The sequence below is a fragment of the Chlamydotis macqueenii genome, chromosome 18 (assembly GCF_036417535.1).
Source record: "Chlamydotis macqueenii isolate bChlMac1 chromosome 18, bChlMac1.mat, whole genome shotgun sequence".
Taxonomy (NCBI): Eukaryota; Metazoa; Chordata; class Aves; order Otidiformes; family Otididae; genus Chlamydotis; species Chlamydotis macqueenii.
The window spans coordinates 11,600,325-11,626,818 of NC_141573.1; the positions used below are offsets into that span (position 1 = coordinate 11,600,325).

The following is a 26,494-nucleotide window of genomic DNA, read 5'->3' on the forward strand; positions in this document are numbered from 1 at the left end:
TGGTTCACTCTGCCTTGCCAAACTACGTGAATATTTTGGCAATACACAAGGCAAAGATGCAATCCACAAAATTCTTTTCCTTTCTTGCCGTCGCTGGCGTTGCTTCTCTCATCTGGAGTCAGGTCCAGCATCTCCCCGGGTGCACCACCCACGGCCTGATGTTTCTGGTACCGAGCTCTCTCCAGTCCCTGTGCTGGACACAGAACAGACATTTGCCTCCAAAGACATCACAGAGTACCAGTGACGCACCAGCTCCCATAGGCGTTTTTTTGGATGCAGCAGTTCTGTTTGTAAAAAGCTTGCAGTTAATGAATTAATGATGTTACGCTCTCCTTTGAGCAGTAAATCATAAACTAACCAAGTAATCTGCAGGAGGCTGGCTGGGCTTAGTGTTGGGAATAAACACAAACACAGGAACGGCCGGAGCACACCATTGCTGCCCGCGTGTGCTCAGATCTGTACGTTGGATTCAACAGTTGAAAGTAATTGAGATTTCTCGCAAAAGAAAACCCTGGAGGAGTGTTGCTACACTGGTTCACAAAGCACTTGGTTAACTCCTGCCCCTGTGCTACGGATGAAACCTCTCTCCTTTTTTTTTTTTTTCTTTTTGAGGCATAGTGATTAAGAATTAGAAATCTTGGTCATAGTTTTGATCCTCATGTCCATAGGGGCTCAAAGAACTACCTTACTCATACTTCACTACTGGCAATTGCCTTTCTTTTCCACGAGGCTTCGTTTATTTTGTGGATCTGACCATTGATGGATGCATGGTCTTGGATGCTTTGTGGCTGGAACTGCGGTCGGTGCCGATGAATTAACTCTGTTATGGGAGTTCCAGGATGTCTGTGAAATGGGTGATGTCTGAGTCGGCCAGGGCGGTGTTTACACTCAGAGCTGCTGTGACAAATCTGGTCCTGTCTGGTCCTGTGTCACTGGATGCTTTACTCCATCACTGAGACAGGTTTGTTCACTGATTTTTTTTTTTAATATTTGCTGTTATTGTGTTATTTTATCATCCTCCTAGACAGCTTTAAGCAGGTAACAACAGCTACTTCATATGTAATTAAATCTAATGACAGTTAAAATTATGCATGCTTGAGTGTTTTGATCTTTGAAAAAATAAATTATAATATATTTCTCCTGTGGCAAAAACATGGGCTCTCCTCACAGACAGATGGCTTTCCAGGTGATAAAATTTTGGGAAGACAGGATTTAGCAGCAAACCTTCAGTGTGCTAATAAAACTGACTTTTTTTGACTGGTGGACTCCTTGATCTCAAACTACATTGATGGGTTGGTTGTTCCTGGGAAAGCAGAATAAAGACGAGCTGAACTTCCTCTTAAAATGTTTACAGCACCCACTGCGTTTGGCCAGCTGCTGCAGTTTGGCCTTAAAGCTGCCTGGGGAGGCCTGTGGGGGTCACGCACGTTTTGGATTGATGTACTTTGCCCTGTAGCGTTTTTAGTGGATAGCTGTTCAATATTTCGCTTGACGCAGTAAGTGAAGTGAAACAACTTTGGTCATAGCATGTGACAGTCTGATGTGGTGATAAACTGAGGAAAATCTCTCAGTTTTAAATCAGAAATGACTGGACTGGGATGAACCAGTTTTGCTCTTGGTGCCTTTTTACACCACGGGCATGTTTGCTTCTCGCGTTGCTGTGACTTATCACAGCCCTGAGGTCTCTTTCCAGAGTCGTATAAGTTAGCAAAGAGTCCACATTGGGTCTGCAAAACTAAGATTATTCTTCCTCGTACGCGTTTCTTTGTTAACATCAGCAATGGATTTATCTGCTGCTTGGCACTCACTCAGCAATGTGAGTTGTTTTTGGGTTTTTTTTTTTCCCTGCGACTTTTTGCAGTTAGCTTTCAGTTTCACTACACTGAAAAACTGGGATTGAGCAGCAAATTGCCTCCTTTTACTCTGCCTCTCCTCTTCCAGCCCACTTTCAAATACGCTTCTGTATACCTCGCAGCATAATTTGCTCTCTCCTGTGACGCTTACTCTTCGATTATCTTGATTCCACCCCATTTGTGATGTGCCTAAATCGGTGTCCTTAACAGCAAATCGGGTGTAAGCAGGACTTACCATTGAGATACTGGATGTGGAGATGCAAAAGTGGTCAGAATCATTTAGAACTGACACTTTTTTCAAGGATGTGAGGGCTCATGCAATAGATGGCATGGATCCCCATGCCGAGCTGGCCTGGATCCGGGTGCGTTTAGGACAACATTCAGCGTGCCCGGCTGTCACTTCAGAGCAAAGCTGGCCAAATGCAAGAGAGGCTCTGATACTTTTCTTCCAATGAATTCCTCAGTCTTGCACTGGAGATGGGTGGAGTTTGAACTGGAGAAGGAGTAATGGCCAAGTGAGGGTCTCAGGATCTGGCCTCTCAGGCAAGTACTGAAATGAGAGGTTTCCTAGCAAGCATCTCAGAGAAATGAAAGAAGATCACCTGCCCATCTGGAAATCCCACCCGCACAACCTGGCCATGTGCTAAGCGAGCAACCTCCAGCTGAAGGGCTAACCCAGCCTGTCCCTGCCCGTCTTGCAGCTGTACGTGAGGCAAAACCGTGCGTGCTGATGTATTGCCCAGGTCCTCTCCTGGGCGCACGTGCCAAGGTTCTTCCATCTGGTTAGGGGCAGGCTGAAGAGTTGCTGGCCTGTTTATCTCCCAGGGAGCAAGGTGGGACGGCCGCGCAGATTAAAAGGGTGGCCCAAAGCCGCCTCAGCTCCTGCCCTCGCAACCGCCGGGTTGCAGGACCGAGGACACGGGTTGTCGATCAGCTGAAATCAGGCTCCATCAGCGAGTGAGGAGGAAGGCTTGTGCCTGTGATTGTTGCGACTTTGCAAGTGGGAATTGGGCAGAGGGTGGGCACGGCACCACTCCCCACTGTGTGTCCCCACTCTGTCCAGGTGGATTTTGGACGGAGGGAAGCACAGCGCGGTGAGCAGCTGCTCTCTGCTTTGCTGCTTGGACCATGGGACTTTCTCTAAGAGTCCTGTGGTTTGAACAAAATGAGCAGAGGATTTTTAAAATTAAGTGTAAGCAAACTGATGGATAAAGCTTCATCTGAAAGTGAGAAATTGCATTGTTTTGCCTCCTAAAGGCTGAAATGAGACAATTCAGTATTTGGAAAAAGAATAAAAAAATACTTTCCAGAAGGATTCTTAAATTTCTGAGTGGATTTGCAAATAGTTAGGGTAAACAGAAACGTCATCTTTCTCTGGCACAGGCCCCATCCAGCTGTATGCGTTGCCTGTTCCCAGCTGCGGTTTGCTGCCCAGTCCAGCTGCCAGCGTGGGTACCCGGCCTTCCCTACTCGTACCCAGCACGAGCTCCGCAGCGCCCGTGTCGCTGCCCTGGCCCCCATCTCGGACACCCTGTCCTGGGGGTCACAGCCATGCTTTCTCTGAGTCTTGAGGCATTGCGGAATGCGCCCTGGCTTAAATTAGCAAAAAATGGGAGTTTTAACTCCTGCTAGCTGGCATTCAGCTGGTGAAATCCAGTCTGTGGGGGATTTAAGACTTCAGGATGATGAAAGAGCTCCTGGTCTCAGCCCCCAGAGAAGAAAGAGCTAGAAAAGAGGGTGCAGGTATAGGGGCTCGGGCTGAGGTATGTAAGCATGCATCCACATGCACACGCACATCCTCTTCACACTGATTTCAAATTTTGTTTATGCAAAAATCAGCTCTTGGATCTTTGGCTGATGATAGGTTTCTGCAAGAGGCAATAAATAGGGTGCAATAATTGTTTTATAGCTATCATTAACCAAGCAATTAATCTGTGTCTTGGGGGAGGCAGTTCCTTTGTCAGACCTCACTGGCTCTCGGGCTCTCCCCTTCGTGTTCAGGAGGCTCTCGTGGTCGAGCTGCTGTTGGTTTCAGGAAGAGGACGGCTGTCTAATGTTTGGTGTCTGAGTGTGGCTGATGCCCCATAAGGTTATTTGGGGATGCAGGGCTGGGGTACATGCGCAAACTGCTCAGAGCCTTAGTTTTCTCTGTAAACTTGGAATAATATTCCCTTATTGCTGCCTGTGCTGAGTGGTGACAGATAGGAGTGTGTGAAGGAGGAAAAAAACCCAGCCTGGGGTGGAAGTTAAAAGGCTTGAATGAAACGTCTTATCATTCAAAGAGGAGCCAGTATTGATGGAAATTCATCTGCAACTGTTCCCTGACTTGCGAGTGTCTTCTCTTTTCTTGGCTTTGATGTGCTGATTTGACAAACACACTGCAAGCCTTTGCTGAGAGCACAGCGCGGCTTCAAACGAGAGACGAGACCGCACAGCCCAGGGCTGAGCTGTGTGTCCTCCCAGGGAGACGGGGAGCCCCCGCGCCCTGCATTGAGCCCAGCTCACCTCCCAGGGCACGGCAGGACCTCAGGCATGGCCTCCCTTCCACAGCACGTTGCTCACGCTGCTTTTGGGGTGCTTGTTGTACCTACAGAGCCCTGGCAGGCTTTTTGTAAATATTTTCCATGAGACGCGTTGGTTGTGGTGGGTTTGGAGAGGTTAATTGAGCAGTACTGCTGGGGACAAAGGGGTTTGATTAACTCTGGGGACAGATCTGCTCCCATGTCTTTTGGTGACTGTTCTGCACTGTCCCCATTGGTGTGCAGAGCCTGGATGAACTGAGATTTGCAAACCAACCTCTCATTGTGACTGGTTTTAGAAAAGATGGACTGTGCTTTCTAAAGGCTCAACCCTCAGTAGCGTTCCTTCACAATGATGGAGGCTACTTGAGCTGAGCTTGTCTTGAACCTATCTGGCTATTTCTGAGGAAGAAGTTAAAATTCCAGTTTCCAAAAAGAGGAGGCCAAATTTTACATTCTGACCCATGATAAACACCTGCCTATAGAAGTGGAAAATGAGTTCATGAATACAGCAAGCCTCTTCACCTCCCATCCATGGGTTCCCTCTTCCTTACAGTGGGGTGAATGACGCTTTACTCACTCTAATGGACTTTGACTAGTGTGGTCTCCAGCCTGAGGAGGGTCTGAAAACTAACCAGTGCTGTCAGTGTAGGAAATAGCCAAATAAAATGGTATTTCTGCCCCTCTGAAATCAGGAAGGGGCTGATCCTGAAGTAGGACTTGCTGGTCAATGTACTGCACCGCAAACAGGGTGCAGGTAAGGTGTCCTGACTGGCAGGACCGCCATGGATGGTGTGAGTGGAGGTGGTTAGGAACACAAAGTGAGGCTCTTCCAGTTTCTGCAACAATTCAATGTTAAAACTGCATGCACAAGAGTCCTCTTTCACGACGTGCAGTCTTCCCCATGCATAATAAACCTAAGTCCATACACAAAAGAGGCAAGTTCTTTTAGGGGATGCTGTGTTCCCTGGTGGTGGCACTGTCATGGGAAGTCTGTCTTGCTAACACGAACCATGGTGTGACCCCACTACAGACACCCATGTGAAAGGAGAATCAAACCCAGTGAGTACACGTGAGTGTAGAATAAATGTGAATGCAACCAAAACCAGGAGACGCACCCCTGGATGTGCCTTATCCACACCGGCCAGTCCTAGCCCGAATTCAAACGGGATTGCATGTCACAAACAGCAGCTGATTTGTCTTTATTTCATTGTTTTCAGTCCTCACACAACTACAAATTTAGCCAAGAGAAAACTACAGCTATTCACAGGATAAGGTAATTTTAAACTCTGTGAGACAGCTGATGCTATTAAAAACATGGCCCTGTTACAGGCTTTTATTGTTGATGGCTACTTGAGGAGACGACACTGTAAAATGTAACGATAAAAGGCAAAAGGCTATTTAGATAGATGTTTGACTGACTGCTGCTAGCATCAAATCAGTGGCACTGAAGAAAATGAGAACAGACATACGGCACAGCCTCCGGACTGAATATCTGCACGTTATGTGTCTGCCAAGGCTTCGCCTTTACAACGTACACTTTAAACCAACACAACACCCAAGTCAGTATTGATTGTTCTTGGAGATGCATTTTACCTTCAGGCACTGCTATTTCCCAAAGGCGCGTGAGCAAGAACATATGTCTCTGTGCAGTGCTGACTGCTTGTGGATAGGGATCTCCCCGAAATCCTCTGAAAGCGATTCCTCCTTTGGAAGTACCCGCTGCTGCTGCTGAGGGACCGCTGCCGGTTCTTCAGGTACTCCCGGTAGTTTTTGGTGAGCAGGGTGTAGAGGAAGGGGTTGATGCAGCTGTTGCTATAGGTCAGGCAGGTTGTCAGATAATTAATGTTCTTCATCAACTTGGGAGACAAAGGGAAGGACTCATAGTACTGGAAGAGGAGCTGCCATACCCAGAAAGGCAAGAAGCAAGCCCAGAACACCAGCACTATCGTGAAGATTAAATACAGCACCTTTTGGTTTGGCAGCCGCTTGGTCTGCTTGAAGGATGCTGTTTGTGACACCCAGTAAATCTTAGCTAACCGGATATAGAGGTAGCCAATGATCACCCCTGGGCCCACGATGCTGGTACCGAAAAGGATGGTGAGATAGACTTTGTAGGACAGCTTGCTCCAAGTGGGCAGGCAGATGCTTTTGTTGTCCCTTTGCACCAGCTGGATCATGATGAGCATTGGGAGAGTGAGCAGCAGCGATACCAGCCAGATGACCACAGCTATGGCCTTTCGGTAACTCTTGGACCTCTTCACTGTGTCCAGGGGCTTCAGCACAGCAAAGTAGCGCTCCGTGCTCATGACTGTGAGGGTGAAGATGCTGGCGTGCATAGTGAGGAAGTCCAGACTGAACAGGATGCGACAGCCGATGTCCCCAAAGTACCATTTCTGGATGAAGTAGGTCCCAACGATGAAGGGGATGGTGAGAAGGTAGAGCAGGTCTGCCAGCGCAAGGTTGATGATGTAAATATACATGGAGGCGGAGGAGCGCAAGTAATGGCACATCACCAGCAAGGTGTAGACATTGCCTGTGACCCCAATCACGCACATGAGGGACAGAATCGTCCCGATGGTGCAGATGGCAATCATGTCCTCCATGGAACCGGCGGCCGGTGTGCTGTCCCCAGTAGCATTGGCAGAGGCATTGAGTCTGATTCTGAACAGGCCACCCTCGCTTGTGTCTGTCACCATGTAGGGGGTCACAGAAAAGTGGCTCTCCAGCTCGTCTGTTAGGGACATCCTCCTGGCCTTGGAATGCCAGAGGCGTTGTTCATGCCACCAGGGTCTGAAGATCTGTTCTTTCTGCTCGGAGAAATGTGACTGCTGGGAGCTGGTGAACCATTTCTTAGCGGCGTCTCATCCAGGGAAGATCTGCATTCTCCACTAGAGGAAAGACATCAGAAAGCAACATATTAGAAATCTGCCAGAGTATCACAATTATCTGTGATGTTACCTGTCCCTGAGTACATATCTGCACTGTCTGCACGTTCCAAAGGTCTTCTGCAATGAGGCCACTCAGATGTAAGGTTCATGCATCGTTAAAAGAGCACAGCTTTGCAGAGTGGCATGTCTTAGTGTGTCCATGGAAAAGAGACAAAAGAGACTGTGTGGATCACTGGGACCACTTGCTGCAATCCTTAAAGTTAGTTTGGGATTGGGGAAAAAAAAACAAACTGTCCTTCCTAAATTCATAACATCAACTTGAAAACCTGTCGGCACGATTGCTTAAACCTTGCCTTGCTCTTAACTCCAGAAAAGTTACAGACCCCCAAAAAGGGAAAACGAACTTTGGATTTACCCCTTGCAGCCAGATTGTCGTCTGTTTCGTGTAAGTGATACACTTGGAGTCCTGCCCAGCATTTCCACAGTGTTTTCCCAGAGCAACTCTCCTTGAATGAGAAGCTCCAGCTGTGTCCTGACCTGCAGTTTCCAATTGTAGTTGAGTGATGGAGAAAAAAAAGGCATTTTCTGTCTACAGAGCGAGTTGTGGGTTGCACTGTGGCTTTTATATGTCTGTAAAATCAGGGGTTTTTCATGCTCTCTGTCAAGTGCAATCCCACAGATTTTCACGTGTCCACGCGTAGATGTATTTCAGCCAGACCTGTCTGTGCACCTCTCCAAGCAGCCTGACGCGGTGAGGTGTGAGATTGCCCTGCGGCGTGTTCGGCAGTCGCTCTTTGTACATGGGAGCTTTTGGTCAGCTCAAGCCCAATATATGCAAACCGTGACTGTTGCTTTGAATTTATGCTGGCTCTGGGTGTAGGCAAAGGGAGATCAAACCCACCTGAGAGAAACACTGAAGAGGCAGCTCAAATGCCTGAATTTTAAGGCATATGAGAAGCCTGTGCCAACCTAAAGGTCTCTGCACACAGAATTGTGTTTGCACTGTGTGTTTTAGGGGGCTCAGGTTCTCCCTTAGTTTGGAAAACGCTGTGAGAGGGGTGCTGGACCATCCGGTCCTTGCAGGGCTCATGAGGCAAAGGCTTCCCCCTGCCTCACTCCATTGGGCAGGCTGGGTTTGTTTCATCCTGGGAATTTGCTGTGTTTTGCAGCTCTTCCCAGCGAGTTCGGTGTCCCTTTGCCTCCAGATCAGCTCTGACTCCTTTGCCTCTTTCCTCCCACCGGCTCTGCGGCAGCAGGGTTGCGGCACTCAGCCTTCCTCCGGCTGCCCTCCTGTCAAAGACCGGGCCAGTCCCCTCTGTAGCGCTGTGGTGATGGACGCTGCTCATCCTCTTCATGCCTCGCCCTCATCTTCTCTTCTTCCCTTACCACCTGCTGTGGATGATGGGTGCTTTGGAGATGTCTTGCAAAAACTCTGTGTAAAAGAGAGCAACCCAGTACAGAGGGAGGTGTCTCCTCACTTAACAATTGGGATAGGTGTGCAAAAAAAAAAAAAACAAAAACAAAAAAACCCCACAATGCACAGAGCCCGTCTCCCACCAAGGTCCCTGGGGTACAGAGATCCGAGGGGAGGTATGAAGCGTGATTCTGCAGCGGTCAGTGCTCCTTCAGGATGTTGCTCCTCTGGGCCAATCTTCAGCAGCTTCATCAGCATCTCAGCTTTCTTGGACCTTTAAAGCCAAATCTGTCTCCTCCCTCCCCTGCTGTGCTGTGCAGTCCTCTCCTGCTTGGCTTTGGGCACGTGTAGCCATCCCGTCCGTGCATCCACTTGCTCCCTCACTGTCCACTTTATTGATGCCCACGTACGAGCTGTGCTGGCAGCAAAAGCATCGTGTGTGAAGGAGGTGCGGATGCTCCGGGAGCTCTGTCTGCTCCTCTGCCGCACGATCGCCGGCACGCTTGGTTGGAAACAAATGGCTCTGCATGGGATGCTCCGCCAAGCCTGGAGCCAGTCGCACACGCAGCTATCGAGCTCAGCCGGATTTGTGATAGCTCATTTTCAGGAGCGTGTTTCCACGGCCCAGGTGCTGGCTTCTTGCAGCTGCCTCACTTTGTGCTCCGGGCAGTCACAGCAGATCCACACCGTGCCGGTGCACGTCTGCGCGGCTCCCCGGCGTGACAGCTCCTGCCGGAGAGCTCAGCACGCCGCCTCGCCCTGCTCCACTCCTCTTCCACTCAACCTGCATCTCGCTTCATTCATAATGTTACGACAGCACTAATTCAGCTCGGACCCCTCGCCTGCCTCCAGTCAGAGCCCACAGCTACGCAAGTCCTCACTCGCAGAGGAGGAAAATTAAGCAAACTGGGGAAACCTTGCATTAATTTAAAGTTACTGTCATTGCTGCACTCACACATAAATGCACACACATGCACACACGCACAATAGAGAGCTTGTTATTCCAAGCAGCCATTCAAGCATCTTACGGTCTGAGCCGTTTTCACAGCCCATCCTGTTTCCCTCTCCGTTACAATCACACAGGAGCACCATGCACATTCTAGTAGCTGCAAACATAAATAAATTCCTCCTGTTCAAACCTTGCTTTTAAATCCAGCAGATGAAGTTTCCTACAAGAAATAAAATAAAAATGGATCTAGTAGTATTAAAGCTTAAACTTAAAAAAAAAAAAAAAAGGAAAAAAAAAAGGGAAAAAAGAAAAAACCAGAATCCTCCTTCGTGGGCAGACAGCGAGAGATCCCCGTGCTCCGTCGCATCTGGAAAGGCAGCGGCAGGAAGGGAGCGTGCTACCTAGCCAAGTATGTTTGAAATCTGTGCGCTCTTAATACTCCTGTTCTCCTCCTTTCACTCACGTCTGCTATTTCTGTTCCTCGGTGACGTTAGGCATAGCGTGGCTTTGACTGCAGCCGGCGAAGAGCCTTTTTAAAGCCGCAGCATTTCGGTAGCCGGGGCTTGTTTAGCCATCTCCCCCCACCTGGCCGCCAGCCAGCTGGGGACGCGCGATGTCAAGGCTGTTTTCATCCCAGGATCGGCGATACGGGAAGCTATCCCGCCCCTCCTCACATCACACCGAAGAGCTCAAATCCCCAGCATTGCCTGAGCAAAACGACCGCATCAGAGGAGAGCGGTCGGGCCGGGGAGGGTTAAATTTCCGCGGGAGGGTCAGCTGCTGGGGAAACGGCAGAGCTCCTCGATTCAGAGATCAATTCCAAAGTGAAGCCAAAGTTTATTTGGGTTGGAGAGCGTATTAACAGGCAAGTCTGTGCGGTGGGATCGTGCGCCACAGCATCTGAGACATTTCAGGCTGGCGGTAACAAAATGTTATCCAGGTTGTTTGGGGTTCGGCTGGTTGCTGTTCGCCAGCGATGCTCAAGAAGGGTAAAGATGGAGCGAGATGAATCAGGCTCTAGAAAAAAAAGCATGTGAGGAAGGGGCTGGCGCTGAGAAATGCCAAAGCTAAACTCAGGATTATTTAATTAGCAGCTGAATATTGTGCTGGTTGCTTGCACATGATGGGATTGCTCTTCTTCCCAGTTCCCTGGGACCGCAGGGACTTGCTCCTGATTGACGGCAGTGAGAAGCGAGGAGCACCCACCTGTCCCGGGGTGTCTCCTGCTGGACACGGGTGTGTGGAAGCTGCCTGCCAGGCCCATCGCTTCCTTCACCGGTTTGCATTTTGGCATCCACGGAAGTTGATGATGCTTCCCAGCACGGGGCTCCCAGGGCGCGGCAGTACCTTATACGCAGCCAGCCCTGGCTCATCCGTCCTGCATCGCTGATAAACTGAGGGCTGTGTCCTCCTCTGTGTCATCCTACGGCGCGAACTCAATTTTGCTCAAATTGCGCAGGGGGAGTGGGGTAGCACCTGGAAAGGCTGGTGAACGCTGGCTGTGGCAGTCCCTGCAACGGGGCAGCTGGCGTGCAAAGCCGGGTCCCTCTGAGGTATGGGCAGTGAGGATTTGGGTTAGGAGCAAATCCTTATGTGGAGGCTTGATTTTTGCAGTGAAAATAGATTTTATGTTAGCAGCTCTTGTTAGGGCTGGCTGAGTTCTAAAACCTCAGCCCAAAAAGCCTCAAGTGTACAGGTATTTTGTTCTAAAGGTTGTTTCTTCTAAATCTGCATTTTGTGGCTGCCCTGTAGAAATCTTTGGAAAAGTGTGGGCTGGAAGCTGCTTCTCACGCTGCTCCCGGGCAAGATGGAGCTGCCCACCGGCTGCGTGGGTCCAGCGAGCAGCAGTGGTCCCGTGGTGACCGCTGAAGGTGAAGCCATTGGCAAAACGCTTTATTTGCGGGTGACTCGCTGGGAGCGAGGAAGTAATTCAGATAGCGGTCTCCTTGCGTACAGAGCAGGGACACCTGCGGCTGTCCTTGCTCCTCTCTGCGTGCAACTCACAGGGCGCATGGGCACAAGCCATGTGCAAACGCAGCGATGCTGGCTGGGCGGTGGGTGCTTCTGCTGGTTTTGGCTCGGCCACGCTGCTTCGATCTCTGGCGTTTGGTGGGCGTGTGCAGGTCCCTCTCCAGGCACCTATGGTAGAACTGCCCCACTCCTGTCACTCCTCTGTCACCCAGGTGCCGGTTGGGTTGGCGTTGACCCGTGCCGGGGAACGGGATGGGGTAATGCTTCTGACAAACCCACTAGTCCCAACCTGGTACTTCCTTTTTTTTGTGTTTAAACCTTTGGAAAAACGTTGTAGCAGTATGTTTGTTTATCAGGAAATCTCAGTGCCCACTGTGTCCTGCTGGCATCGACAGAGGAGGCGTTCGAGAGCGGCGTGGATAGTGCCAGGCTCATGGCCCTGGCTCAGAGGGCTGTTTGTGGTTGTAGTTGTCCTGCTTCCGTTCCCCTCATTTTCCTCATCAGTAAAACAGAGACCATTGAGCTCACTCATCTCCCGGTGCCCTGAGTTTCGGAGTTTTTCACATTTTTCAGATGCAATTAGAGCTACGGACAGGAGTTCCAGGCCACGTGATTTGTATCAGGGCTAGGAACTGCACAGGCAATAGCAGACGGAGGTAGGAGCCCTCTGAGATGGGAACCAGGGCTGTTTAATCATTCGGGCAACATCCACCGCTATAGGGCTCGAGCCCTGCACAGGGGCCTTCTGACGCTACTGCAAAGGTAATAACCGTTATTATTCCATTAAATACGGGGCAAAAAGAGACTCCTTCTCCCCTTTGATATAAGGATTTATGTCAGTACTGTGTGAATTTGATCGTCTTTGGTTACCGATGCAAGCCTTGACTGAACCAGTCAAATCTCTTGCGCCCCGTCGACCGTCTGCTGCTTCCCCTGGTCTGCAGGGCCCTTTGGCACGTTCCGCCGTCACTGGGGAAGTTCTGAGACCAGGTTTGCCAGTAGCCGTGGGCTCCCCTCTGCTCTGAGCTGGAAGGTGAGTTTATCTACGTATCACTTTTTAAAAACATAATAAAGGCCTCCTCCCTCTGTGCAGGGAAGAGCATGTACAAATGCAGCCAAAATCGAGAAAAGACAAGAATCTAATGAATGCGCCTGCATTTTTGGTCTGGGTCAGGTCTAGAAACATGTGCAAACTTGGGATAAGATGTGATTCCTGTTTGCCTGACGTGATTTACTCATCTCCATCCACGACCCTGTGTAATACCCAGAGGGAGTCATGATGCAGTGTACACCTCTGCATCACCACTGCAGATGCAGCGTACACTGCTGCAAATGTTATCGTGGTCACACAGAAATTCAAATTAGCTTATGAGAAGCTACCACGACTTTGGGATCAGCCTAAAGGAGACCAATCATTTGCAGCCTTGTGCCAAGCCCAGGTCCTCCCGGAGCCACGCTGATGGCCGGGCGCACACGAGAATGGCAGCAGCTCCTGAGAAAGAGCGTTGGTGAGGTGGTGGTGACTTGCCGTGCAGGACGTGGCAGTCCTCTGGTCCCCTCTTGTTCCTTGGAAAGTTGCAATGAAATCCCTCTGTTCCAGCACTCAAGGTCTTGGACACATGCACGTGTGATATCCAAATTCCCAGCTGGGCCTTAATTGCTTTTTTCACTTTTCCTGCTATCTGTCCCCGCTGGTGAAAGAGCCACCTAAACTCAGCCAAGGCATCTGGAGACTTCACCGAGCTTTTTTTTGGCTTTTTTGTCGCCTTTCTTCCTGTTTTTTTGCAACATGAAACTTCAGTTGTCCTTTCTGAATTGGTATGGCCCTGCTCTTGGCTGCTTTGTCTGAAAGTGAGATTCTGGGGGCTGGAATCATCCACTTGTTTTCCCTGACCCAGGATCCCTTACACAGATAGCCGGTTTAGAGCCACTCTGCTCGCGGAGGGTGTTCACCCCTCGCTGAGCTCCCTGCCAGCACGGGAGGATCCGTGTGGTGTTATCGGCTTTTCCCCGGCGCAGGGGTGAATTGCGCAGAGGGCTCGGGGAGCAGTGCTGAAAGGGAACTGAGGTGCAGTCCTGGGTTGTCAGCTACCCCGTCTGTGGTGTTTCTGGCCCAAATACTGTCACTGTCCAGGGCAGGGAATGCAGCCCAGATGTTCTCTGCTGGTGCCCTGGAGTTTGGGTGGAAAAGGGCAGAGGGGTCAAGCTCTCCCTCCCTGGGTTTGCAGGTAACAGCCCTGGAGCATGGGGAGGGCTGATCCTGAGGGGATGGAGGGAGCAGAAGGGACCAGACCTTCTCCCAGATTTCCTCGTGGGACTGCTCTTGTGAACTGGTGCTCCTCGCTCTCCTGAATTTCACCTTGTTATTTCAGGGGTCCCTTCAAGATCACACAGATCACCTCTGCTCTCACACAGCAGTTACAATTTTTGGACTCCCGTGAGGCCCAATGCTTTGGAGACCAGCGACCTCTGCTCTCCCCGACTGACACCCAGGTCCCTGCGCTCCCAGGAAGGTGTGTGTGATGGGGACTCGTTTCACGCCCGTCGGGGCTGAGGGGAACCGGAGCAAGCGGGGTCTCCGTGCGGTGATGGTGGGGCAGGGGTGCAGGGTGCAGCGCGGCTGAGCTGCTGCAGTGGTTCCCGAGGCCTCGCACAGCTGGGGGACGGACGGGCCACGGCTCGCTCCTGGGGCAGGGTGTGCGGTCAGCCCAGGGAGTTTTTCTCCCGGTTGCTCTCCTCTGCCCTGGTTGCCTACCCCACGAAGGAGACTCTGGGCTGCTCTTAGGTCGGATGTACTTCACAGACAAACCATGTTAGGAGGAGATGTTATTCCATCTCCGCAGCTGAGCTGACTCCAGCCCTCAGCTCTGGACAGCAGAGGGGATGGCATTCGCTTTCCTGTGTGATGTGTGGGATCATTTGGCCTCCGTTTCGGCAGCCTTCAACATTTGCAGACCGGTCCGAGTCTCTGCGAGGCGTCCCGGTGCCTGCCTTGGGGCCAGGAGCACTCCCACGGATGCACGGGGACCCAAGGTACTGGACATTCAGGTTTAACATCTGGCGTTTGACCTGGGAGTGCAGATGACTTCTCCACGCTGAAGGATTCGTCTGTTGGGGCTAGCACTGAGCTCGGGCAGGCACTGCTGGTCTCTCTGGGGGAACGGAGCTGGGGCTCCTTCGTGGCCACTCAGGATAGGGGAGGTCCTGAAGGAGGGAGCATCACCACCTCCTGCGTGGATCCTCCTGCTTGATCCCTTTTCCTGTGCGCTGCGGTGCCGGCTGTTCTCCAGAATGAGGTCTGATGCCTACGCAGCCTGCAGAGCATCCAAGTCTATCTCCTGTCCCAGTCCCCTGGTAGGGCGGCACTATGTTGCTGGCTGAGCATCCCATGCACCAGCCATGCAGGCAGGATTTGTCCCTTGCCATCTGCAAGACACATTGCAGAGCTGTCGAACAGAGATGACAGTGAACCTGTGTCACAGCCAGATCTGCCATGCTCTGCAAAGGCGGGAGGGGACCCAGAGCACCCTGATGGTGGGTGATAAAGAGGAGTTCCAGCATTTGTCCTGGTTTCAGCAGGGATGGAGTTAATTTTCTTCTCAGTAGCCGGTGTGTTTTGGATTTTGTGTGTGAAGAATGTTGATAAAAACATTCTGATGATACGAGTTGTTGTTAATGAGACCAAGGACACTGTCTGGATTTCCAAGTCTCGTTAACGTGCAGATGCGGGAAGCTGGGCGAAAGACAGACAGAATAATTGATCCAAACTGGCCAAAGAGAGTATTCCATGCCATAAACGTCATGCTCAGTATATAAGTGGGGGTTGCCCATGGGAGGGGGCATCATTTTCAGTTATTCCTTTTCTTGTCGGGTATCCGTTCGGGCACCCTTGGCATTCTTTTCTTCTCTCTTGCTTGCTGGCATCATTCCCTCTACCTTGCTAGCTTGCTCTCCCCCCTTTGCTTGCTGCTCGGTGTTGTTCCTGTGATCACTGCTCGGGACGGGCTGCGTCGGTCATTCGGACATTGGGTGGTGAGAAGTTGTACATTGTTCATTTTGTATATTTTGTATATATTAATATCCTTATATCCTGTTAGCTTTGTAGTTTTTAGTATTTTTAGTAAACTGTTTTTATCTCAACCCACGAGTTTTCCTTTCTTCCCAATTTCTCTCCCCTGTCCCACTAGGTAGGGGCAGGGTGAATAAGAAAACTGTGTGGTGATCCGGGCTAAACCACCACAGCATTCCTAATTCTTTTTCTTCCTGCTTTCCAGGAAATTCACATCTGCATCCTAAAAAACATTGAGATTCAAAAAATGGTCACCATGTCTGCCTCTTCATTCATCCTGCTGTGTGGTTGCTGTAGCGGAATGTGACGAGTTGGCCATCGCACATAGATTCATCCTCCCTCCTGCTCCAGGGTCGCTGGTGATAAATGACCAAATGAGTCCTTAAAGTTCCTTGAGCATTTGTGAGGGGCTCGGCTGAGGTTGGATTTGTCACAGGCTGCCAGCGCTCATTCCAGTTCCAGCTTTCTTTACAAGTAGCTTAGCTCACCCTCAGGTTACGGCCAGGGAAGCCCTGGTCCATCGCTGGAGCAGCTGTGGCTGTGGCTGTGCAGCTCCTGCTGATGCTGGCAGAGGCTGGAACGTTCCTGTGCCTGGAACGAGATGGCCTTGCGTGTCCATCGGACCAAATGAAGTGGTTCGGCTCAGTTGTTAGTTCCCATATGCAGGGGCTGGATATTCACTGGAAAATGAGGGTGCTGGCACATCCTGGCTGGTGCGTATCCCTATCGCTGCTGTCTACTGCCACAACATGCTGGTCGCTGTGGTAAGAGACTGTCCTCGACCTTGTTTAGTCCCTGATTTTGGTGAATTAAATGAAATCTGGGTGTGTGAATGAGGCTGTTTCTGCCTGGGACAGCAGCGCACTGCAGCTGAGTTGTGCTCCAGTACACTCATGAGCACAGCCCTCTGTGTTATTTTAGTCCAAAATAAAATGTGGAAAACAACGTTAACGTACTGCTATGGGCTCTTTTTCTAGTGCAGAAGTCAAAGTGCTCAGTGTTACCACATCAGACTGGGGCTTGGCCAAACAGCACATCTAAAGTTCCTGCTAAGAGGGAGGCAGAGCAGCACTTCACCTCTGCTTTTCTGCAGGTTAGACGAGTTTCTGATGGGCTCATTTATGAGTAGTGTCTAACGCCAAAGGGCCTTGGTAGAAACGCAAACAAGAACCTAAATACATTTATTTATGATATATTTAGGCTTTACAATGGATTTTGCTTTGCCAAATCCATTTCCTCCTCCGTGTATTCACACATGCAAAGTAACAATAACGAGACCCAACCCATGCACTGCAATTTTCATCAGAGTACCAGCGATGTCTCATGGGACCATGGCTTTTCAGAGGCTTTCCCCCAATTACACTTGTGTGCAAACTTTCTAACTCATTTGTTCTGCTTTTTTTTTTTGTTTTCCACCCAAGCTCTTAGCTGTTCTGCCAGCATTAGAAGTTCTCAGGTGAGTGCTTGTGTCCTGGATCTGAGATGGCTGGAAAAGACAAAGCACCCAGGACCTGCTGAGGAGACGTTTTCCTCACCTCTTTTCTACTGCTGCATGAAGAGTTGTTCTTTGGGGAACAGAAAACTGAGGAGGACAGTGATGAGGATGCTGGAAACCTTTGCTAACGAATATTTTACACGAGTATAGAAAAATCGTTATTAGTGGAGAGTGATTTTACATCTCACATCAGTGATTAATGTGTCTGCTTACAGGTCTGTCTCAGTCGAACACACCCCTGGCCAGGTGCTGCTGTCTGCGGTGGGACAGTGGGTCTGCCTGTGATGCCCATGCTAAGTCATAAGCTTATCGTAGCCTCAGTTGGTTTTTGGAGAGGTTCTAGCAGTGCTAAAGCTATTTGGGCAGTGCTCATAGCTGGGTGCTGCTCATTCAGATAAGCTGGTGATGTTGCTGTCAGCCTTTTGCAGGATATAGTGCGGCCAAGGTGTCATTCCCACAGCTGCCTCTTTAGAAGTTCTCAATCATACCGCTTACTTTCCAGTTTGGGTCAATGTCCTCTGCCATCCTCTCCGCCTCTCCAGCTGCCCTGTTCCCTCCTAGGAGGCTATTCTGTATTTCTCAGCCTGGTTCCTCATAGCTGGGCCTTAGAGTATTTAAGGAATTGTTTTGGGGACAGAAGACTTGTCGTGAAAAAAATCAGGCTCCCACCATTTCCAGCTGAAGCTCCTGGAGCTGATCCCGGGAGTTTTCTCAGCGTGGAGGGCAGCACGCATCCTCAGCTCTTGCTGCCTCTGCCCGGCAGCAGAGATTTCTGCTGGACCTTTCGAAAACCTTTCACAAGATGCACAAAAAGATGCGTGAAAGGTTGTCTGGCAGCGTGTAAAGAGCAGCAAATGTCACTGCAGAGAGCCTGTGCCACTGCGGACTCTGTGGTGGCATTTGCCATCCTGCAGGCATGGGGCAGAGCTGGAAGGGCCTGGGGGTGGTGGCAGTCCCTGACAGCTGGTGCTGGTGATGGGCACCTCTCTGGAGCAGCAGATGCTGATTCAAATTCTCCTTTAGAAAGCTGCTTTTCTATGATAAATCATACTCCCCCCTAATATATTTTCTTGCTTGCTCTGATGAGCAACTTCTGTTCTCACTGGTGATAGCTCAGTGCTGAATACTAGTGCCTGTCGTCAGGTTGCTGTGAGGATGACAGTAAAGTCCTTTTTTTCCCTCTTGTGGCAGTGTCACCAAATTCTGAGCCAGCCTCCTCGTGATGCTGTTTCAGCCCCTCCTGGGGCTGCTGCCTTATTTGTGTGCTGCACTGTGTTCCCTTGAGTCGTTTCAGGGCCTCTCTTGACCAGAAGCATCCAGTCCTTTCCAGCAGCGTGGTGGCAGAGCAGAAGTTTGGGGGTCACCGAGCAGGGGCAGAGGCTCTGCTCCCCTCCGTAAGCCGTCCCCGGCTGCTGTGTGTGCTGTACAGCATGGATGCTCGAGGGTACAGGCAGCCTCAGCTGCAACGGCTGCCTGGTGCAAGGGATTTGGCCCGGTGGTTCAGTCTGCGGAGCGTGGGGCCATCACAATGGATGGAGACATGTTCTGCCATGCGGCACATCAGCAGTGGTGGCACTGGGTACCAACCTGCGGTCAGAGAGGGACCCCGCCAGGCTGGGTCACCCACTGACTGGGCAGTTTTGGGGCTCGTTTCTAATCCAGGTGCAGCAGCGGAGCATCTGTCCTCAGGTACGATGGGTTTTGTGCGTTTACCTCCCGTGCCCCACACACTGCTGGGAGGTCCCTGCTGAGGCGAGTGGGCATGACTACATGCAGGGTGCTTGAAAGAAGAAAACTTTGAGCTAAAAGCACTGCCAGAAATGACAGGTGTTAGTTAAAACCTCAATGCCAGTTATGAAATAAAGTGTTTTGTCCTCCGGGGGTTGCTTCCTGTGATGTGGAGCAGGTAGCAGATGCGTCACTGGTGCCAGTGAGACGGTCCCTCTCTGCGGGGATCTCTGCATCTCCAGGACAAGGCCTGGGAAGCGGTGGTGGCTCTGTGATGTTTGTTCTTCCAGAGGCTTTTCGATGTAGGAACTGGCTGGAGGATGTTGGGTCAAGCGGGTGATGGACACGGCACTTCACCCTGGCAGGGACCTGTTCCCCTCGGGCAGCGGTTGCTTCTCTCCTTTCATCTCCCTTCTCCCAGGGCTCCTCTGCCCGCTGTCCCTTCCCACCACTGCTTCCTCCTGCCTTTTCTAAACCCCACCTGAGAAGGATGCGGACATTGGCATTTTGTGCTAGAGGGAAATTTTCCTGGAAATGGCTCTAATGTAGAGAAATGGGCTTAATTCCCCGGTCAAAAGCCATAGGAAGACTGAGCAGGTGCCTGGTTTCACAGCTGGGCAGCATGTTTTATTATTTCAAAATACTTTTCTCTGGCTTGATTTGGTGCAAAGTAACGCTTTGCCTAATGGAGGCTTCCTTGTAGGCGAGTGCTGCAGCACGCAGTGGGAAGGGGCTGCACACAGCAGGCGCTGGGGACGGAGGGCGGGTTTGGGATCACTCAGGGCTGCACCCCAGCACCCATCCTGCGTGGGAGGGGGTGATCTGCGAGGGAGCGTGCTGGGAGTCCCGCACTGGGAAGGTAAACTGCCCATTTGCAGGCTGAGTAATGCCTTTCTGCCCCTGCCAGACTGACCAGGATGGTGTAACTCAAACAATCGTATGTTTGCATCGCTGTGGTGGCTGGGGCCGCCGGCCACACCATGGGAAACGCTGCCTGTGTGCGGGCTCGTCCTGCCCTGGCCCATGCTGCTGCCTCCCTGCCTGCGCTTGACTGCACTGACCTGCTCTGTCAGTGCTCTCCGGCACCAGCAGACCCTTTTCCTCTCATTCCTGGAGCACTCGGTGCTCCTCAAAACGACTCTCACCTCACCTAAACTCTGCGTGTCGACACAGCATCTTTACCAGATCGGCCTCCCTGCAGATATTTTATTTCATCTCTGCTGCTTTCCCAGCAGTAGCTGAGCCCAGCTGTGCCGTATCGCAGAAAAGCTTATGGCAGCAGCTGCAAAAAAATCATCATGAAACTGCAGCGTGAAACGCCCTTGTGGCTTCAGAACATTCCTCTTGTTCCATTGCTGCGCATTTGGAGGTCTTGTAAAAGCTTCATGTTTGAAACAGACGGTTCCCAGTGGGCTGAAGAGCCGCCTTTGAAGCGTGCCGTGGCCTTTTGATGCTGCGTGCGGCTGAAGAGTGGGATTTTTTTTTTTTTTTTTTTCAGGTTTTGGAAGTGGTGTCAAAGCCACAGCTGTTTTATTGGAGAGTCAAAGGGAGCGACATCCCTTGTGCACCCAGGCTGTAAATGCCAAAGCATTCAAACACCTGCATCAGTGAAAAAAAAAACCCAAAACATGAAAAAACTCACTCAGTGCAAAAATCAGTAGCAGGTTGAAATGCTCTTCTTCTTGTCTCCAGACCCTGAGCATGTCACCTCTTGATTCCCATCGGGGTGATGTGGGATGATTTTTTGGCTACGTGACTGAGCTGTCATCACCGGGGGTGGCTGGTACGGCTGCATCTGCGCTGCCTCCTCGTTCAGCCTCCCGTCGCGGATCCCGCCTCGCTCCGTAGCATCCCGGGGCTGTACAGATGAAGAGATATGCAGGGAAACAAAGCGCTTCATTTTGCATGCTTACATATCATAGCTGTGCTTAAAGCCGTCCTTATTTCACTGTGAAGGTTGCTCCATGTGTGAGCAGGCAGAGAAGATCACCTCCCACGCGCGCTGGGAGCTGCAGACGCCTTTCCCCCGTGCGCTGGGTGCTGCAGGCTGGGTACCTGGCAGAGGGGTGCAGATCAGCACCTTTCCCATCCCAGCTTCCCAAATCCCCACAAACTCTTGTTAACATGCAGCCTAGCTCCTCCCGGATTGCCGGCACTGCTTGCGTGTCCTTAGCAGGCTGTTTTGGATAAAATGGTTCTCCAGGCTGGAACGGTGAAGGTCAGGCATGCAGACAGGCCGTGGGCTGGGGCTGGCAGGATGCTTTTGAGCACTGTACCACTTTGCAAGTTATCTGCGTCCAAGACAAATGAGAGATACTGGGCACCTGCTGCATGGGATGAGTGGTTGTTGCCTGCCGTTGCTGTGAGCCTTTAAACACCTCGGTGTTAACTGCAAGCACAACATTCAAGGATCTTAGGGCCTTTCACCAGCCTGCATTGGTAGTGCATGACTCAGTGCAATTAGGTATCCCACAATTTTTTTGCAAAAAGGCTCTTGGTGACCCGTGCTGGCCCTGTCTGAGTCCCGGTCCCTTTGGGACATGACCCAAGCGTGGGTCCAGGACTCTGCTGCTGCGACCTGGCCGTGCCCTCTCCTCGCCAGCGCAGCGAGAGCTCTGTATTTCCCACTGGTGCACAGAAACTGGTGGGAGCTGACAGCGTTCCACTTGTTCGGAAGGGAGGGGCATGCCCAGGGCACACAGTGCAGGGACCCACTTGACTGCTTTAATTGCCTTAAATTAATTACATGGCAAAGGGCCGTCACGGTCTGTGTAAGCGCAGAGGAGCGTCTGCTGCTGGAGTCCTGTTATGCATGCAGACGTAGCTCCAAGTCCAAGATATAATTGGGATCAAGAAGCAAACAACTTTAATTTTTCAGTCAGACTTCATCTTTACTATCCAGAACCACTTTGCATCATCGGCGAATGTTGTCATTTTCCTCCTCACCCCTTTTTCCCAGCTCATTTATGAAGGCGCCGGATGGCTCTGCCCACTCTGAGAACTGACCATTGACTCCCACATTTTGTTCCTTATCTTTTAGCCAATTATTTATTTTTATGATGACTTTTGCACTTGCCTCATGGAAGATTAGTCGTTGAAGAACCTTACTGAATGCTTTTGGACAGTCCAAGCTAACCGCAGGGTTATATTTCCCTTTTCTTGGCCTCTTCCCCACTATGCTCACCCGTGTGTCTCTTTGCTCTTTCCTTTACTCCGGTTTCTCCTGATTTGTTATGCTCACTGCTCTATAGTTCCCCAGATCATCACTGAAACATTGCTGGAAAATTGGCATCACATTAACCACTTTTTAGTCATTGGCTACGCCGAGTTTTAAGGAAGAAAGTACGCGCCACAGTTAATGCTGAACCTCTCTCATCCCTGGGCTGCTTTATCACTTTTGGGTGAATTCAGTTCTAAATTTGGCATCCCTGAAATAAGTTCATACAGGAGTGGAGGTCATAGTCTGCTCTATTTACTTTGCTTCATTGAGTGTCTGGCCTTTAACTCCCTGTAGAAAAAGAAACTGATGTTTTAGGACATGTGGTGAATTACACTGACTTAAGAATACTTGGGCTGGGAATGTTGCTTTTAAAAATTCATTTGAAAAATACCAAGTCTGGACTGCTGATGGCAGGTCCTCTCAGAGGGTGTAAAGCAACTGTTAAAGGTAGCAGAGTGCATTCGTTGACATGCACAGCTCTTAATACTTCACCCCAGGTGTGATCTGGGGGGCTTTAGAAAGAAAAGGAACAATGAGCAGGAAGAAAAATAATAATAATCCTTCTACTGTACAGAACACATTCTTTCCCGCCGGGACGGGCTGTGCCCAGGCTCTCGCTGTTCAGGCTGCCTGCCTTTCAGCTCCTCGTTTGCTTTCTGCAACCATAATCTTGTCAGGAATCTGAGCATTTCTGTCTCTTCACACACTCTTAGAAGCATTTTCTGTAAATTTTGCACGCGACTGTGGAAAAAAAAATCCCCACAGGGGCTGTTACTGGAGACTGGCTGTGTTTGAGCTCGGGGAGGGTGAGCGGGCAGTGCCGTCAGCCGTGATGAGAGGGGGCCACGTGGGTTCGTCTTGGCTGTAATTAGAGGGTCGAACCAGGGGGCAGCACCAGCTTTAGGTGGGCGAGGGCAGGGTTGGTGGCCATGGCTTGAGGAGTTCGAACCCGCTCGGTGCGGGAGGGCTGAGAGGGAGCAGGGGTCGTAAAAGAGGAGCATGAGCGTGCAAAAGCTCGAGGATTTATTATTCCTAATGAAAGGTTTTGCTGCGTTTTATGTTGGTAGCCAGTGGTGGTTGGGCAGGGAGGTAGCAGAAGAGCCTTATCCTTGTAAAAATATAAACCTGGGATTGATGCTTGAATTACTCGTGGAGTGCAGGCAGTAATGTTGGAAAACCTGATCTCCCACTTTGTCTTGGCTGCAGAGGTGCAGCTACGTAAGTAGCAACCGTAGAGTAAGGAATGTGTGAGGGACCTGTATGTTCCCTTCCTTGTATTCCAGAGAGAGTTAAGTCCCAAATCTGGTTTTCGCTGTTTATCCTACTGCTACGCCCATCACTCTGCTTAAGTTTGAAACTGTAATGGATTTTATGAGCTTTGGATTTTATGAGCTGTCTCAAAGTATCGGATTGCCATCCTGTAAGAGGAGTTACTTTCCTTTCCTTGCCCACCCCTCCTGCGATGGCCTGCCACTCACACGGGTCCGTCTCTCATACGGGTCCGTTCTGACCAAATGCTTGCCCTGCTGGCACGGCTGGTGGATGGGAAACCCCCGGCTGTGAGAAGACCCACCGCATTGCCTTCTCCTCGTCTGCAGGCGAGAGAGAGGGGTCTGCCGTGCCTACCTGGCGGCTGCTGTTCCGCACGTCGGGATGTTCCCAGAGACACCCATTTGCTCTGTACCCACCGTGTGTCCGTACTCCTGGGCTGCTGGCTGATGAAGGGGCAGGGAGGCAGCTCTAGCGTGTGAGAGGGCACCTGGAGCGGAGAGGAATGAAGCGGAATGGCCCCAGCTCCTTCTGAACCCTCAGAAGCAGAGTCTGAGCGGCGGCAAAGGAAGGGTCCTCATGTTTGCTCGGACCTGAGAGCGTCCAGTGTCCCCACAACATGGCAGACCTGCCCTTCTCTCTGGTTTAGCAGCACCCAGCTGGGCAGGAGGCAGGTGGCTGTCACCAGCTCCAGTCTTGCCCTTTAGCACGTCCCTGTGCTGGGAAGTCCTTTCTTCTTTGCCTCTCTGCAGGGAAGTTGTTTGTTTCCTCTCAGGGTCCCAGATTTGCAAAGAGAAGCAAATTTTTTTTTTCCCCTTTGCACAGTCCCTACCTCTTTCCAGGTGACTACACCTGCACGTGCCATCATCTGAATGCTAAAGCCCTTCAGCCCTTTCCATTTTGAGTCATCCCTCTGCCTTGGATCTTCTGCATTTGTAACTTCTGCTCATCGCTTCCCAGGGTAAGATAAAGTTGACCTTGTGGCTCCTTTTTTTATATATCTCATGTAAAAGCGCTGCCCACCACCTCCTGTGTCGCGGCTCAGACTGTGATAAAGCCGATCAAAACGCAGGTGAGTTTGGTTTTGTCAGGGGTGCCTGAGAATCAAGATGTAAAGCTGGCACACAGTCCGTGCACTCGGTCTGACAGCAAACCTGCTGAGATGTTGCGCCTCTGCTTCCTCTACGTCTGAGAGATGCTAAGGTGGGGAAGGCTCCTGTCACTTTTGCTGAGGATGGCTGTATCATTTTCCTCTCGACAAGATCTTTAAGTGGACAGTGTCTAAGTTTGTGCGCTCTTCTTTGCTGCAGGTCCATGACACCGAACACTAGAGCTCACTCAGCTGCAGTTTGTTATTAAGTAGAGTGGGTGAAAGCGCTTGGTGAAAACCATGCCCTCCTGAACTGGGGTGTTGATACACTCTCCTCATCCTCAGCCGGATGAGGCTGGAACAAGAGACGTGCACAGACGTGTGTCTCTTTCCCGCAAGAGCATCCGATGTGAACAGTTTTGCCAAAGGAACAAGTAAACTCGCAGAAACCTCACTGCTGGAGCCTTTGCCGAGAGCTGCACTGGATGTTCCCTGCAGCCGTACCTCACAGCTGAACAATCCAGAGCTTTTCCATCAGGATAATTTTTCAAGACTTCAGAATATATAAGGGGAGGGGGAAGGAAAGGGGGTTTCTCCCACTCTGACTGGACCTCCTAGCCTTCTCTCTCAAAATTGATAGCATGCTGTCCAAACACATCCCAGCTCTCACTGGTCAGGATTTCTTGGCAAAGCTTCTCAGGACATCTGATGAGTTTTGCTGTGATTTCTCCTGGTGTGTGCCAGCACCTGGGAGTCAGTGTTTCCCAAACATCTCCATCACTCGTTCCTCTCTCATGTGCCACATCCCACCTCACCTGTTTATCTCTCGCCTTGCACAACCCTTGCATTGTGCCAGACTGCTTCGTCTCTCTCTGTCACTGCTCTGTTTCTGCCTGCATCCACACTCCCCATGCTCAAGGTGAGCAAACACCAAATGTACTGGTGCGGGTGGGCATCTAGAAACTGGGCAGCACAGGCAGCATCTGAGCCTCCACGGCCTCTCCCTTTGTGCCCATCTTTGGGGAGCTTGCTTTACTTTTTGAGGGCTGCTTTGAGACTTGACCTTGCCAAGAACTGCTGTTCCCCGCCCCGTGCTGAACCAATGGTCCCTGTGTCTGTGACATCTTCAGTAGCAGCAAAAATCTGGTGCTTTGGCAGATGGCAAGTAGGAGAGGATGGTAAAAGATGAGAGTGCACAGGAATGATGAAGTCATAGACTGAGGAACCACAGGGGAAGGAGAAAATCTGGCAGGTTCTTCTCTGTGTTGCTCCAGTTCAGAAAGTTGCTCAAATGCCTACTGGCTTCTCTAAAGGTTACTGAAGCCCACACAGACCTTGGTGAAACCTTAAGATGGTGCTGCTCACGTAGCTGGTATGAGCTCACATACCCAGTATAAGCTGGGTAGGCACAGGTTTAGCATGTGGGGACCTTGGAGCCTGGTGTTAGGGTTACATCTGTGCGTAGACCCACCTTGTGCTTCTAGCCTGAGGGTTAAAGGGAGGAGAAAAGACATTTTTCTGAACCAGTTAGACCAGATAGCATGTCTGTCTGTCCTGGGCTGTTCCTGGTGGCGTGTGGATGGGAAACTTCACGTTGTTTCTTACAGAAGCACCTGTTTGATGTGCCCGTTGGTGCGGCACTGTTTCGTGGTGAGCAGCAGGGAGCTCTGAGCAAATTGGCGTGCCTAGCTTTGTGCTGGGCTCCAGTCCCCAAAGCAGGACAAGGACATCAGTGTTGTGTGGTGCCAATTAGCCCTGCAGCTCATTGCAACTAATTAGTTTGGGTGCAGGTCTGTACTGATGTGATGATGCTGCTTCTGGTCCCCAAGCAGGTTTGCGTGCTCTGCGTGGCACAGCAGTGATTTTGTGGGGCTACAGAGCATCGAACAGGGAGGGGTCTGGGGACTTCATGAGAAGGAAGCCACAGGAGGGAGGAGACTGAAAGGAAAGGAGCCCATGGGAGCCATCACACAGGGTGAAGAGCTGTTGGATTTGATGTTAGGCATGTGGCTTGTGTGGAGTGATG

At 50.9% G+C, this 26,494-nt stretch overlaps 1 protein-coding gene across 1 annotated transcript; it reads right to left on the bottom strand.

Moving 5' to 3' along the window:
* Positions 1-5,548: 5,548 nt before the first annotated feature.
* UTS2R (urotensin 2 receptor) lies at positions 5,549-9,926 on the bottom strand. The gene is made up of 2 exons (XM_010118021.2): positions 9,817-9,926; positions 5,549-7,263 (listed from the first exon to the last, which is right to left on the bottom strand). The coding sequence occupies exon 2, from the start codon at positions 7,117-7,119 to the stop codon at positions 5,971-5,973; it is 1,149 nt and encodes a 382-aa protein (XP_010116323.2). The 5' UTR covers positions 7,120-7,263; positions 9,817-9,926; the 3' UTR covers positions 5,549-5,970.
* Positions 9,927-26,494: the final 16,568 nt, after the last annotated feature.

Coding starts and splice junctions, on each gene's coding strand:
- UTS2R (XM_010118021.2), bottom strand. CDS start 7,119: ATGTCCCTAACAGACGAGCTGGAGAGCCACTTTTCTGTGACCCCCTAC.